Raw genomic sequence first — 14940 nt, 5'->3', positions numbered from 1 at the left:
AAAGAGCTGTCTGGGGCACTTGATTTACATCCCTTTGTTCTGCACTGCACGCTCACATGCTAATTGGTAAACCCTACCCTAGTCCGACTCTAGTTTCCCAGCTTTTTCTCCAAACTCAGTATTTTGTCCTCATCAGCTCTGTCGGCCCATTTCTTCAACAAGCAACTCATTTCTCCTCTCCTGACTCCTTCCCAGGTCCACATCTCTTCTTCCTGCCATACCAACTCTTAGGATCAACTTTACTGCACGTGTGCATATTTACATGTCCACTAAATTTCCCATTTGTCACAGATCCCTTCCCCACCTCCTTTTTTTTTTTTCTTTTTGATTTCACTGAACACCTTTCCCAACCCTCCCTCCGACCTCCATTCCTAAATTGTCTTGGGCCACTTCAGGCTTCCTCCTGTCTTCTACACATGATATTTTCTGCACCTCCACACTCCACGGCCGCTTAGAGGACAGTGAGGAGAGGCATCCTGCCCCGAACCCCGGGGCCTGGCAAGCCTCGGCCTGATGGAAACAGGAGCGAGCACCGAAGAGCCATCACTCCTCCTGGTGCTCGAGGCTGGAACGCGTTCGGCCCTCTCTGAAGGCAGCACATGAGCAGTCCGGTCACGCACAGCAGCTGCAGCAGGAGCTGGACGAGGCAGCGGAGCGCACCCGGGCACCTCCGGCAGCGCTGGACAGCGCGCACTCGGTGTGAGCCAAATCTCCAGGGATTTGAGCAGCGCTTTTCACATTTGGACCCGCCTTCCTAAGAAAGCGAGGCGAGTATTTGGGGTCCACACTGCCTATGCTGCCTGTGTCTAAGCACACCCATGCCATGTGTGCACACCCATGCCATGTGTGCCAAGGGCCTGGCTGCACGACCTGGCTGCCTTTGTGCTCCCACCCCTCCACAGCTTCCCAAGCTCTGACTGTCCCCGACGGCAGCGCGGCAGTCTGGAACTGATAACAGGAGCTGCCCTTTCCTCTGCGGGAACCTTGGGAAGGGCTGGCGTTGCGCTCCAACGGGGCTGCGCCTGGTGAGTGGCAGTCGTGGGGCGGAAATAAAACTTTGCTTGAAACAGTTGAAAATGTAAGGAACGCCAGGAATCATTTCCACGGGAGTCTCTCTCCCTCCTGCGAGCTCCAGCGTTTGAGTGAGCGCGGCCCCTGCCGGCCCCGCTCGGCAGCCGGAGCGCTCGCCCCGCCGCGCCTCCCGTCGCTCCTGCTGCGAGCTCGGGCTCAGCGCACAGGTCGGGGACTGCGAATCCAAGTGTCACTGGCACAGGAATGATTATTACCAGATGCTAATTACTCGTTAATGTATGCTAATCGCTGCTGCATGCCAGCGCGCTCGGAGCACCGGGTGCCAGGCAGAAAGCGCTCGGCAGGAGCGGAGCGGCTCCGCAGCCCCAGCCCCGCGCCCGGAGCCGGCACCGCGCCCCAGGGCTGCGCCGCGCTCACACCGCGCCCCCTCCGCGGCCGCCATCCCGCTCCCGGGGCGAGGAGCAGCCAGCCGCCGCTGACTCCCGACTCCCCCGAGCTCCAGGCTTTGCCTGCCGTGGGTTTCCTGCGGCCGGCAGACAGACAGGCGCCCCCGGTTCCCCCGCGGCACGGCAGCACCGCCGCTCCCCCGCCGCAGGGGACCCGGCAGGTGCCGCCCCCGCCGGGGAGGCGATGGTGATGTTCTGTGCGGGGACGGGAACACCGCACGCACGTTCTGAACTTTAAAACCCGCTGCCTGAACGCGTCTCCCGGGAGAGGGGAGCGGGTCCCCTCGGCAGCCGCTGCCCCGGCCGGGAAAGGTGCCCGCGGGCCGAGGGGAGCCGCACACAGGGCTGGCCCGGGGAAAGGCACCGGCAGCCCCCTCGCCCCCTCCTGCCGCCGCCGCCTCCCCTGGGGCCGGCGCTGCCCGTGCCCGCCGTGGCTGCGCGGAGCCCGCGGGAACCCGCGGCGGGCGGTGCGCGGGAGGCGCCCGGCGGAGGGCGGGCAGCGGGGCGGGCGGAGCGCGGGGCCGGCGGCGCTGCGCTGCGCCCCGATAGGCGGCGGCGGGCGGTGTCGGTGCTGCCGCCGCTGCCGCGGCTGCTGTGCTGAAGCCCGGCACAGGGGCTCGCCGGCTCTCGCACGCAGCGGCGGCGGCGGAGCGCGTCGCGTCGAGAGGAGCGATCGGGGAGGAGGAGGAGAAGGCGGAGGAGGAGGAGGAGGAGGAGGAGGAAGGGGAGGGGGGCACCTTCTCGGAGAGGATGCCCGGAGCGGCTGCAGGGACGGCGGCTACAGGAGCAGGCTCGTCAGGAGCGGTAGCAGCGGGGATGCTCCCAGCTCAGGAGGCAGCCAAGATCTACCACACCAACTACGTGCGGAACTCGCGGGCCATCGGCGTGCTCTGGGCCATCTTCACCATCTGCTTTGCCATCGTCAACGTGGTGTGCTTCATCCAGCCGTACTGGATCGGGGACGGCGTGGATACCCCGCAGGCGGGCTACTTCGGGCTCTTCCACTACTGCATCGGCAACGGCTTCAGCCGGGAACTCACCTGCCGGGGCAGCTTCACGGACTTCTCCAGCCTGCCCTCGGGAGCCTTCAAAGCCGCGTCCTTCTTCATCGGGCTCTCGATGATGCTCATCATCGCCTGCATCGTCTGCTTCATCCTCTTCTTCTTCTGCAACACAGCCACCGTCTACAAGATCTGTGCCTGGATGCAGCTGACCTCGGGTGAGTGCAGGCAGCGGCCCCGGTGCTGGGGGGCTCCGCGCCCCCTGTCCGGCACAGCCCGGCTCGGCCCGGCTCGGCCCGGGGGGCACGGCCGGCTCTGCACAAACTTGCGGCACCGGGGCGGGAGCGGCGGGTGTCGGGGTTCCCGCGGCGGGGCAGGCCGGGAGGGGATGCTCGGGGTGCCGCCACACATCGGCAGCGTCGCAGAGCGGTGCCTGTGCCTGCCCCGGGCCGGCGGCTGGGCGTGGGCCGAGCCCGGCTGAGCCCGCAGCTCCTCGCGGCGCTGCCCGGGGACCCTGCCCGGGCTCGGGGTGGCACCCGGCCCGTGGGCAGCTCCAGCAGCTCAGGGACTGCGGTGCGTGTCCTCCAGCGCGGGTCTGCTGTAAAGGTCAGCAGAAAATGGCAGTGGGGACAGCTGGGGCTGGCGGCTGCCCGCCTGTTGAAGCTCAGTCCCCGTCCCGCAGTTCCACCCGGCCCAGGCAGAGCCCGCTCCGGCTCCGTGGCAGGGCTTGGCGAGGTCTTTGGCTGGTGAACTGGAAGGGCAGCTGAGGTCGTTGGATGTGGCATGCATGAGTTTGGGTTGGGGTCTGTTTCACTTGTCCACAAGGTTTATTTTCCGCTATATGTTAGGAGTGTAAAGAAAAATAATTAATTTCAGTTGCTGATTTTGTTTCAGAGGATCTCCTGACTTCATTTGACTTTCCCCATCACATCTAGTGTCTCCCTGGGGAAAGTGTGTGGTAGGAAAGAGGGAAAACACCAGGACATCCCTTTATGCATTTCCAGCACAGCTTTCCCTCTGAGTTGGTGGAGAACTGGTTATTTGTGTGCAGCTGGGAGGGACTGTAGAATTAAGATAGTAATACAAGCAGTTTTAGCGAGACAGAAAATGTTAATTCTTCAATAATTTGAGGAAAAAAGGGGCTAAAATCAAAGCATACCTGTTACATGTCCTCCTGGTAAAACTTGAAATTGAGGAGTTTTGGAATAAGCAGGAATAAGCTGTTAGGGAAACAGAGCAAAATGTCACCAAAATGGGCTCACAATCACTTTTTCAGTCCCCTTAATTGACCTACATTCATATCAGTTTCTGAGCAAAAATTATTTTGAGTTTTCTATTGAACATCTTCAGCATTATTCAGTTTGCCATCTAGTCCATGAGACCTGGTGGAATTCTCTGGTTTGTATGAAACAGCTCTAACCATTTTTCTCTCCAAAGATGTTTTTCTGTGTGCTATTGTACATTTTTATGCTGTTGCCTTAACTGAAGTTTCCTTGTAATTTCTTTCTGTATCACTTGGGGAGTGATCTGCAGTCACTTGAAGCTGGTAGGTTTTTTCCCAATTCCAGTGAGTTTAGTTTTGGGTTCATTATCTCTGTACTGGGAACCCCCTTTGGTGCTGGTGGCTCCTCTCTCCTTTCAGTAACATGCATTCTGACCTGGTCTGGTTGGTTGTACACAGTCATGTCACTTGGCTCTGGGCAGAGAAAACTGTTCCATCTTTGCACAACTGATGTCTCCTCTATCCATTAAGGACTCCTGCTTTCAGCTGTTTCTTCTTCTTATGGCTCTGCTGCTAAAAGGTGCCATGAATATTCACTGTTTTGATGCATTTCAGCATGTTTTTTTCATGTCCAGTATGCAGTAGGACGGCACAATTTCCAAATCCCTTGCACTTTCCAACATCAACATCTATGTTTGCACTACTTCATGCCCAGAGGTGCTGGTGAATGGCAGATAAAATGAATCTCATTCCTTTACTGTGTTTCTGTCCAGGTGAACAATAATGCTAAGAAACCACCATATGTGACTGATCTACTGGACTCCTGCATGTGTGCAGGTGTGACTGGAGATTTGTTTCCAGGCAAAGCAACACAGAATTTTTGTCATCTCCAAAGCTGGTAGATGCACTGCTGGCATTAAAAGTCAACAAAAGGAGCTTTATGTCAGCAGAAGAATCACTTCTCAGACTGCTTCCCTCCAAAATTAATAAGGGAATGCATGCATAGCCAAGTGGTTGTTTGCTGTCTTTCCCAATTTGTACACGAATGCCCTGGAAGAGCTAGAACAATGCTGGGTGTTGAAAGAACCTGACTTTATTGTTTGCTGAATGTTTTACCTTAATTCAGTATTTACCTCACTCTTCATTTCTGTATTACTTAAAAAAGTTTCCTCAAAAACTACCAGAAAGTCCATATAGCTTTGGGTTCCCTCCTTTGAAGAAAACAAAGGTGGTGGGACAGAAGAAAAACTTGGAGTAAAATGTGCAGGACAGGAATGTTATAATGATGTTTTTATGAGCTATATGACCTATTTGTGTTATTAGTTTACTGTTTGGAAAGTATAAGTAATAGATAATAGTAATCCTAAAATGCTTATCTCACAAAAAAGAATATAGCAATGTCATCTACATAGGCATGTAGTTCTGTGTAGTACAGGAACAAAATTGAATCTGAAGTACTGAAATAAAGGAGCACGTGAATATAGCTTTGATTTTGCTTGCTATGATGTACTTTCATAATGTTAGCATTCTGTTCAGTAATGTAACACTTAAAATTGATGTCATTTAAATCTTGTTAGAATCAGGTTTCTGACGTGGGATCATGCTTGGTTTGAGATTGCAAATGAAAGCTTAGGAACTGATTTCTTTAGAAGAAAGATTTGGATCACAGTCTGTCCTGCATGAGTCATTATAAATTGTCAGCATGATATAGCTCTTGTTTTGAAAAGGTGTTTATTAAGTAAGAAAAAGATAAACAGTATCTTGGGCACATACACTTTCAGTCCTTGTTGCTGTCCAATCATGTCTATGGCTAGACAGGTCTGTGACATGATAAAGAAGAAATATCCTAAGAAAAAAAGTACTTTCTGTGTGTACAGCCTAGATTAAATGTTCCTATGGTTTAGCCATGGCTTAGGCTGCCTTTTTTGTTGCACATGCATGATTCTGTCAGGGTACACACGAGCCAGTGCTGGCAGCCTCATTCTCCATCCCCTAACCTCCTCCTCTGCAATTGCAAAATCATGGGTACAAGCAGTATGCACTCATCTAATTTGAGCAGCCGCACGATCACAAACTCCTGAAATCATTAGGAATTAGGTAATACTGTTCTTTCTTGGTTATTCTACACCTAATGTTTACAGGAAACCTCACAAATAAAGTTAACTCTTGAGATTTATTCCTTTATGGGTTAAGTAAATCAAACTCTTCTGTTCTGCCATTGTATTTTTTTTTTTTTTTTTTTTGCTTTACTAGGATGTTTCAAGTTATTAGAATGAAAAAAGTAAGGAAAGCAGCAGAAGAAAGGCATAGAAGTGTCCCATGGACAAGCAGGATGAAACCGATATACAGGTTTTTCAAGAGATTCCTGAGTTTATTGAACAAAACATCAAAGCTCTGTACTTTGGCAAACCACAATCCAGTGATCTTTGACAGTGCTCTGTAACATGGCCCACGAAAGCATCAAAACAGCTAAACCTCATTTTGCCCTCTGTATTTTTGGTTCTCCATCACTAGTACTCAGGGATTTCCTCACGTGGATCTTGGCATTTAAAGGCTCTTGCTGGATTTTGTTTTCTGAGACCTGTGTAAACTTTTAGCATTTACAGTGCCCCAGAGCAAGGAGTTCCACAGATTGATGCATATTTTGTGAAGACTCAATGGTTTTCGTGTTTTAAATCTTGTGCCTGCCCATTTCATATGATCCTCTGAGCTCATGCATGGGAAGAGGCTGTGAACAGGGAACTTGGAGACTCATTCCCTGTCCTGGCTCTGATTACAGCTTTGCTGTATCCCCTCAGTTACCTGGTTTTGAGACCTTTGACTTCTTAGTCAGTCCTTAGCTGTTATGTTGTGGCAAACTTGTGATGATCCCAGCTGCCCTGCCCAAAGCCATTTCCAGTCTACTCTCTCTTTTCAGAGTCTGTGGGACCAGACCTACACACAATATTCAAGACAGACACATATAGTGACTAAATAATATTCTCTAAATAATAATATTGTTCTTTGTTCCTTTCCTAGTAATTAGTAATACTCATTTTTTTCCCTGTTACTGAACAGTGAGCTGATGTTTTCACACAACTGCCTATTATAACCCCAAGATCTCAGTCCTGAAGTGCTGATAATCCACTTGGGGCACATAATTTTGTGTCGTTATTTTTCTCCCCCTTAAAGAAATTACTTCATATTTATCTACACTGACTTTAATTTGACTTTTTTTTGCCTAGTCACTCAGTATTGCAAAGTCTTCCTTCACAGTCAGCCCTTATCGCAGCCAGCCTGAATGAGTGTAAGCAGCTAACTTTGTCACCTCACCATTTATCCTGTTTTCCAGCTCATTTATAAATAAACGAGTAGCTCCCAAGTTCCAGCACAGATCCCTGCAGGATTCCACCATTGACCTCTCTCCACTTGAAAAATTGACAGTAGTGTCCTACCATCTGTTTCCAATTATTTATCCTTGCAAGGGCATTTATTTTTGTCCTCTGGGAGTCTAGGTTTTTTAAGACTTATGAATGATAGATTCATCAATTGTCTTTTGGAAATCCAAGTAAACATTGTCAATTAAAACCATGGTACACATTAATTTTTACTTTTACTTTGGAGAACTCTAGTAGTTTTGTGAAAAATTACTTAGAATAGGTATATTGGTCCTACCTTACTTCCTTTCATCACACAAATATGTCGTGTTTGTACACATGCTGACATACACTGTTTTTTGGGGTTTTTTGTAGTTCTACTGATTTATGTCATACAGGTGTGGGTCTTTCTGTGGTTCCTCAGATTTTCCCTGAATTGTTTTAACCAGGTTTTTAAAACTGGTTTCCTATCACTCAACTGCCAGATCTTTGAGGCCAAAACAGCCATAATGAAGAGGTTATTACATGCCACAGTTAAAAGTTTTTTTTAAAACAGGGGATTGTTTCAGAACGAAAAGGATAAAGTCTTCATTGCAACTGTGCTGTTTGCCTTTGTGCTTGAAATCAGCCTGCAGGACCAGGTGACTTTTATGTAAGAGTCTTAAAAGGCTTGACCTTGATGCTCTTGGGGCCTTTGTTACTGCTGTTTGACAGATCTTGGCATAGGGGTAAATTCCAGAAGCCTGGGAAAAAAAACAGCCTTGCACCAGTGTCTGAACAGGAGTCAGACAAGGATCTTGTTCATGGCCTCAATATCCTTAAGAGTTTGTTGAGATAGTAATTTACATTTATGGCTCCTGAACTTTGCAGGTGGCATCAAAATTATTTATTTAATAAATGATAGTTATTTGTCTAATAAATTATAGTGAGGATAGCAAATTGCATAGATTGATTTGGATGTCATAATAACATGGGCTTATTTCTACAACCTGTATTTTAATACACCACATGCAGCGTAAGATTTCTAAGAATCAGAATCGTGGAATCACAGACCCACAGAATGGAGTAGGCTGGAAGGGACCTTAAACATCATCCAGTTCCAAGTCCCCTGCCATGGGCAGGGACAGATTCCACTGGATCAGCTTGCTCAGAGCCCCATCCAACCTGGCCTTGCACACTCCCAGGGATGGGGCATCCAGAGCCTCCCTGGGCAGCCTGTTCCAGTGTTTCACCACCCTCATAATAAAATATTTCTTCCCAATATCTAATCTAAACCCACTTCTTAGTTTCAGCTTGAATCCTTTTCCCCTTGTTCTGTCACTATGTTCCCTTGTAAATAGTTCCTTGCCATCTTTCTTGTAGGCTCCCTTTAGCACTGGAAGCCCACAATTAGGTCACCCCAAAGCCTTCCAGGCTGAACAATCCCAGTTCTCTGAACTTTTCCTTCACCTTTCCTTATAGAAGAGCTGCTCCATCCCTCTAATCACCTTCATGGCCCTTCTCAAGACTTGCTCCAAAAGGTTCATGCCCTTCCTGTGCTGGGGACCCCAGAGCTGGATGCAGCACCACCGGTGGATCTCAGCAGAGCAGAACAGAGGGACAGAAGAGAAATTACAGATTGTGTAGATGGACATCTGCATGTGAGCTCTCACTGCGGTGAAAAAGCCCAGTGATGTCCCCAAATGTGTATGCAAAAAATGGACTCCTTTGCCCGCAGTGGTTCCCATGCCTGTTCTGTCTAGGTCAAATATCTTTTAAGACACCCTTTCAAGTATTAAGTAGAAAGGATCTCAGAACTGATTTAAATAAATGAAAGAAGAAGTGCTAAAAGGATGAATTTTCTTGCTATTCAAAAGAAGATTAAAAATTGACAGATGATGGCATATGAGGACCTACAGGGGAAGATTTCAAGTCATGCAGTGCTCCTTAGCTTGACAAATGTTGTGTTTGGAAGCTGAAGTTACACAAATTTGCATTAGCCATGAGGTATGTACATTTGTAACGTTTTTAGTTGCATTTTTCCTTTGTTAATTGTTTTACTAACTCCCCAGAAGCAGAGGACCTTACCAACAATGCAGTCAGCTTTTGTTGCCCCTGTGTACCCCCCACATGTAAATTGGGGAGGCACATGGGAGGCAAAAGGGACAGGAAGACAGGTCCAGGAATACTGATCAGGTTTTTGAGCTTGACTTTCATCACTGATGCTGATTTTGATAAAATTGTTAACACTCCCACGGCACCTGCAGGATGAGGTGACTGAAGTTATTTAGTGGTCTCTGAACAGTAGTGGATGTTGGACCATCAGGGAGAAAATTCTGAAAAATCCGAGTTTTTGAAGGCTCTGATCATGGTATGATGAGCATTGCTTCTGCATTTTGGGGAAATGGGCTGCTGGAGCTGTGCAGGAAGGCAGGGAGCAGGGACAGAGCCAAGTGCTCTCCTTGGCCACACAGGGACTGTCTCATCAAGCCTTTGAGGACATCTAATGCAAGCGAGCCTGGTGCATGTGCTTCTTTTTGCCAGACGAGAAATCATGCTGCCAGCTTGATTTTATGTGCATTCAGCTCCAGAGGAAAGCTTCCCAGTGGGTTTAAAAGAGATCCCTAGAACCTCCTGCATCCTTACCCTGGAATGCCCCCTGGTAGCCTGTGCTCTGCTGCTGTCCCACTGGCTGTGATGGGCACTGCCTTTGGGAGCTGCTTGTGTCCTGGGCAGAAGGTTGGTTGGGGAGGTTGTGCAAATCACCCGAAGGTTTTAGTGGGAAGTTTTGGGTGAAGTGAGTGATGGGGCTGTGCAGCTTTTTTGGTTTCTTTACACTGAAGTAAACATTTTCTTAATGTACTTCATGTTTGGCTGTAAACATGAAAGCAAAAGGTGTATCACGTGAACCGTGGAAATGAGGGAGAAATGCTGTGCCCAGTGTCTCCTCTCTAAGCAATTCCTTCCCCCAAATACCCTGTGCCCCAGCACCAAAGTTCTCTCGTGCATCCCATGATGTTGTGCCTTTGGTGGCCAAACTCTCCAGCTCCTCACAGGCTCCCTGTCCCTGTAGCTGACAAAAGCACAGCATGTGCTCTACCTGGCAGAAAGCTATTTGTCTGTTGGTTTATGTCCTCAAGTTGCCATCTAGATTTGTTAAAGGAAAAACTACCCCTGTCTTTCCACTGGTGGGAAATTGGGATTTTTTTTCTGTTTTCAGCTTTTTCACGAAACTTGCAGGAATTTAGTGTTTTGAAGGCTTGTAGCATCAGTCAAATTTGGTTTAAATTGGTCATGAGGCTCAAAATCAAACAGCCACATCTGTCTTGATCCCAGAGGGAACTTGTCTAAAATGTATCATGTAAGAAGTGAATATCTTTTATTTGTATGAGTGATTTGAGATTTTGGTAGCAAAACTTGTTTTTTGAAGGATAAAGGTGTTTAGGGAATGGAGAAGAGATATTTTCTTTTGGTTTAGAGTGTAATAAAAATTTCAGCATCTTATAACTCTCCCAATTGCCTTTTATGAACATCCTGGGGGGCTGTGGTCCACTGTTTGAAAAACAGTAAGATAATACAATAGGAAATGCATAAAGTTATCCAGGCTGTTTGAGGATGAATGCCATTTCACTGGGAAAAAGTGTATGTGTGAGGGAATAAAGAAAGGGAGAAAGAAATTGGGAAAGAGTTTAAAAGAGGAGAATATTACCTATCGAAATGTGGGGAGCTGAGAACTTGGATATGGTTAGGAAAGAGAAATGGGTTGGGGTTTTAGAAAGAGGCTGATGTCCGAGCAGCTCTATTTTCTTGCAGCTGAAGGAACATCACTGCCATAGGATACAGCTGCTGTCGAGTTCTTTCAGGGATTCCTTCTAAAAGTTTAATGAAGAAAATTGTTGTATGCCAAAATGAAGCCAGGAAGAGGGAAACATAGGGATATTATCAGCAGTAAAAAGGCATGGAAGAATAGAAGGCTAGATTTCAAACATGAAGGTTATTTTACCTTTCGTGAAGAGAGCATTTTTAGCACTGTGGTATAAACAGTATTAGCTTTGATCTTGCAAACATATCAGAACAGAAAATCTGTGGCATGATCAGGTGGTGTGGACTCAATATTTGAAAACTAACAAGATCCAGCTGTGAGGAATGGGAGGGTCACAATATCGAGGCATTACAAAGGAAAACATAAAAACATTTTGGCTCAAAAATGGTGAAAGAAAAAAAAAATGAACAAGGCTCTAGCCTGGAAAATCTGCAGAATTCGATAACATTGGTTGCTATCAGCATTGTTAAAATTGCAGTGGCAGCAGCATGATAGTGAATAGCTAGATTATGCATTACTGTGTGGAACAGTGTGCAGCTCCCAATTACTAGGAGAGAATTATGGCTGGAATCCTTAAAAAAGGCAATATAATAGACTTCAAGACCTGTCTATTCTAAGAAAGATATTATCCATCTTCACATTGGCATTCAGAGATGCAGAAGACTTGAAACAAGCTGGCTTTAGAATAAGAAGGTCATACTTACGGGGGGAAAAGGTTCTTTTATTTTCTCCTTGAGAAGCCAGATGCAAATTTATGAATTTCATTGATTTTAAAAGGTAGCTGATGGCGTCTGTGGAGAGCCTCTTTGACACAAGCACATCATGTGCTATTTCAGAGAATATTATTCAATCAAGTAATTGAGAGTGCATCAGAAGGAGAAAGCTACGGAATAAACGGTTTGAAATAAATTATTACAAACAGTTGATGAGTTGTCACGCATTCCACTTTCTTCATTTTTCTGGTTGTATTTCAAAAGGAAAAGTTCACGGAGAAGAAAACAAGACATGCTGTACTTGCAAGGTCAAAGACAGATATTCTGAGTTCAGAGGTTCAGAAAACACTATTTGTGAAACCTTGGGAGGTTCTTTTGTTTACTTCTAGCAGTCAAAAGTCAAGTGCCTTACTTTGCAGAAGTTGACTGAATAGGGTGAGTGATCTCCTGCAATTACCATGGCCAGAATGTGTCTTGTCCTGCTGTGCTAGAATGTACCTCTGCAGGCTGCTGCAGGTTATTGCTCACGGTGAACCTGGCGTGCAGCAGAGGTGTGAATAAAGCAGGACAGGTCCCTTGAGATCAGGGAAGATTTTAGCAATGTCTCTGCCTCCAGTCTGACCTTTTGCCTGTTCCTGTGGGACAACAGGCTTCTGCAGTGGCTGTGGGAGGGGAGTGCTCCCCAGCTCCATGGAGTTTCTTGACGGGGTGAGAGCCTTGGAGAGGGTTGTTTCACCCAGATGGAACAGCTTGTAAGCATGAAACCCTGGCATAAATGATCCTGTGCCTCTTGCAGAGACATTTCTGTACTGACCCAGCTCAGTTTGCCAGGGCCCAACAGACAGAAGTGGCTGCTGTGCCTGCACCCACAAATTAGTGGGGTACAGAGGGCCCCTGTGCTGCAGCATCAGCTGGCACACTGGCCAGTGCCCACACTATTGCATTTTTACCTTCAGAAACTGGGTCACTACAGTCATTCTGTTGGGAACCATTCCTGGCATGTCCTAACTTGCAAACTGTGCCCTGGCAATGTTTTGGAAGATTGTTAGATGGAACAGACTAAAAACACTCCTGCGACACATGCTGAGGGACAATTCTAACAATTTAATAGCGTTAAGTTTCAATGCCTGGGAATGCTCCCTGGTACTGCTCCATTTATCTGTGTAGACAAAACCAATGTGTAGCCAAGTCTCAAAATGAGGAGCTCAAGAATTAACTGTGCAGGAAAGTTAAGGTAACATGGAATTTTTCCTTTAATTTGAACAAATTTATAACTGCGACTTAGTTCCATAGTGTAAATTTCTGATTTGCTTTGTTTAAATTGTCAACAAATAATCTCTGGATTAACAATTACATGAAATATAGTTATCTTTGAAAGTAGACTTAGTAATCACCTTGAAAAAGACAGATGTTTGTAACCTTTGGCAAGAGGAAGAAGTGATCAACAAGGTAGAACAAACCATAAAAAAAGGTTTTCACTTAAAGGCAGTTGAAGAATGTTACCCATGAGCCTAAAAATCATAAATGAGACTTCTCTCTGATGTAGACTGAGTGTTTCAAAATCAGATTTCCCACAGGTGTCTTCAGCTTGGCTAATACATCTTTGAGCACTATAAAACTGTTCTGCATTGAGTGCATACACTTAAGGGACATTCAGTGCAATTTCACAAAGAGTTAATTCAAAGTTTTAAGATTAATTTCATGAGGGAAGTGTTAGACTTTCCATGAAAATAAAACTATTCATCCTTGTAGATTTATGTTCCTCTAAAGAAAGTTATTTATTACTTGGTTGCCGGATCTTAGTATTTAGCCTTCCTATTACTGGTGAAGTTATATTAGACTGTAATTAAAAAAAAAGGTTGAAATTGCAATGTATGGTCATTATGCTAGAAAAATACAGTCCCAAACATTCCCAACATGCAGATGTCTTACCAGCCACAGTCTCTTGTGTTTGGCTCCTGTCAGGCATTTGGATTTGGTGGAATTCCCCTGTTGGTGTGGCAGCACCACGTCAGCGTGGCTCACCAGCATCCCTCCCCAGGTGACACCTGGCTGTTTGTCAGCCTTGAGGAGCAAGGTGTGGTGCTGGCACTGGGAGAGGCTGTGCAGCTCAGGGTGGGGAACAGTGGAGACCCTCCCAGGCCATCAGGTCACAGTCTGAGTGACCTGCTCCCTGCTGGAGTAGGGAGGTTGGGCTGGATGGATCTCCAGTGGTGCCTTCCAGCATCACCAGTCTGTGATTCTATGAGGGAGGAGGGCATGGCAATGGGATGCTGCTCTGGACAGGACATACCTGGCCCTGGCATGTACTTTGAGAAGTATTTCCAGTTGATTCAGAGCAATGCTGACATAATTAAGGATGCATTGTGGTATTTCGTGTGGGATTCTGGACGCTGATGTGCAGTTCTGAATGCGTGGCTTCAAAAAGGAAAACCAGTGGGTGGTGACCTGTCTTGGGAAAAGAAAACTAGGAAAGCTTGGTTAGTTTAATGTGGAAAGAGGAAGGTTGATAAGATGTCTGTCCTGACTAAAAACTCCTGGAACAGCTAAGAACAAGAGGAAAATAAAAGAACTCTCTGAGCCAGTGATTTTTTCTTTGACTTGATATGGTTTCCTAAACTTTTCCCAAAGGTAGTACTACATGTCATGTAGCATTGTTAGAACAAATCACAGCCTGTTGCCTACTTTGCTATTGCTATTTGCTCTTTGGTATTTTTTAGAAATCTCAGAAGTAGTTTATGAACCCTCTGGAATGCATGGACTGTAGAGTGAAAACTAATGGTTCTAAACTCATGGGTAACTGGTACAAGAAGAAATGGATATTATCTGGAAATAAATCACTTCAGGCCGAAAATTACAAGGTGGTTTCTAACTATTAGAGCAGAAAGATTCTACAGCAACTTTCTGAAGGAAGGAGATTTGGTAAAACACTGAGCTGTGTACTAGAAATAGATGAATATCTGAAACGCATTACAAAATGCAGTGTTTGTAACAGTGTGTATTCTTTCTCTTTCTCATTTCTGAAAACAAACTCATCTGGGTGAATGCTCTTTTCTATTCTACTCCCATTTGTTCTTGTTTTTTTAAGCAGTATCACTTCCATCTCAGTAACTCCCAGGATTAAAAAAAAAGATAGAGACAAAGATCTGTACATCTTTCAAATGAGACTCATTTCTACCTGGCATTCTCATGAAACAGGCAAGGGATTTCCTTAAATTCCCAGCAAAACTGTAAAACTTTGGCAACATCAGCAGTTGCAGTGGTGTGCTTCATATTTCCTCTTTGCCTTCAGCATTTTCATGCAAGTTGGATATTAGATTCCATTAATAAAATATTGTTTATGTTACATAAGTGTTGATGTTTAAAAG

General features: G+C 46.4%; 1 protein-coding gene across 3 annotated transcripts in view; it reads left to right on the top strand.

The window, feature by feature from the left end:
* The first annotated feature begins 2228 nt into the window (after positions 1 to 2228).
* The window catches only part of LHFPL3 (LHFPL tetraspan subfamily member 3), a 232125-nt gene continuing 219413 nt past the window's right edge, over positions 2229 to 14940 (top strand). For all 3 annotated transcript variants that reach the window (XM_058022557.1, XM_058022559.1, XM_058022558.1), the window contains exon 1: positions 2229 to 2697. In XM_058022557.1, coding sequence (XP_057878540.1) covers positions 2229 to 2697 — 469 coding nt within the window. The remainder of the gene's footprint in view (positions 2698 to 14940) is intronic.

Source organism: Melospiza georgiana, chromosome 4 (assembly GCF_028018845.1).
Source record: "Melospiza georgiana isolate bMelGeo1 chromosome 4, bMelGeo1.pri, whole genome shotgun sequence".
In the NCBI taxonomy this organism is placed as follows: Eukaryota; Metazoa; Chordata; class Aves; order Passeriformes; family Passerellidae; genus Melospiza; species Melospiza georgiana.
This window is presented reverse-complemented; position numbering and strand designations above follow the sequence as displayed.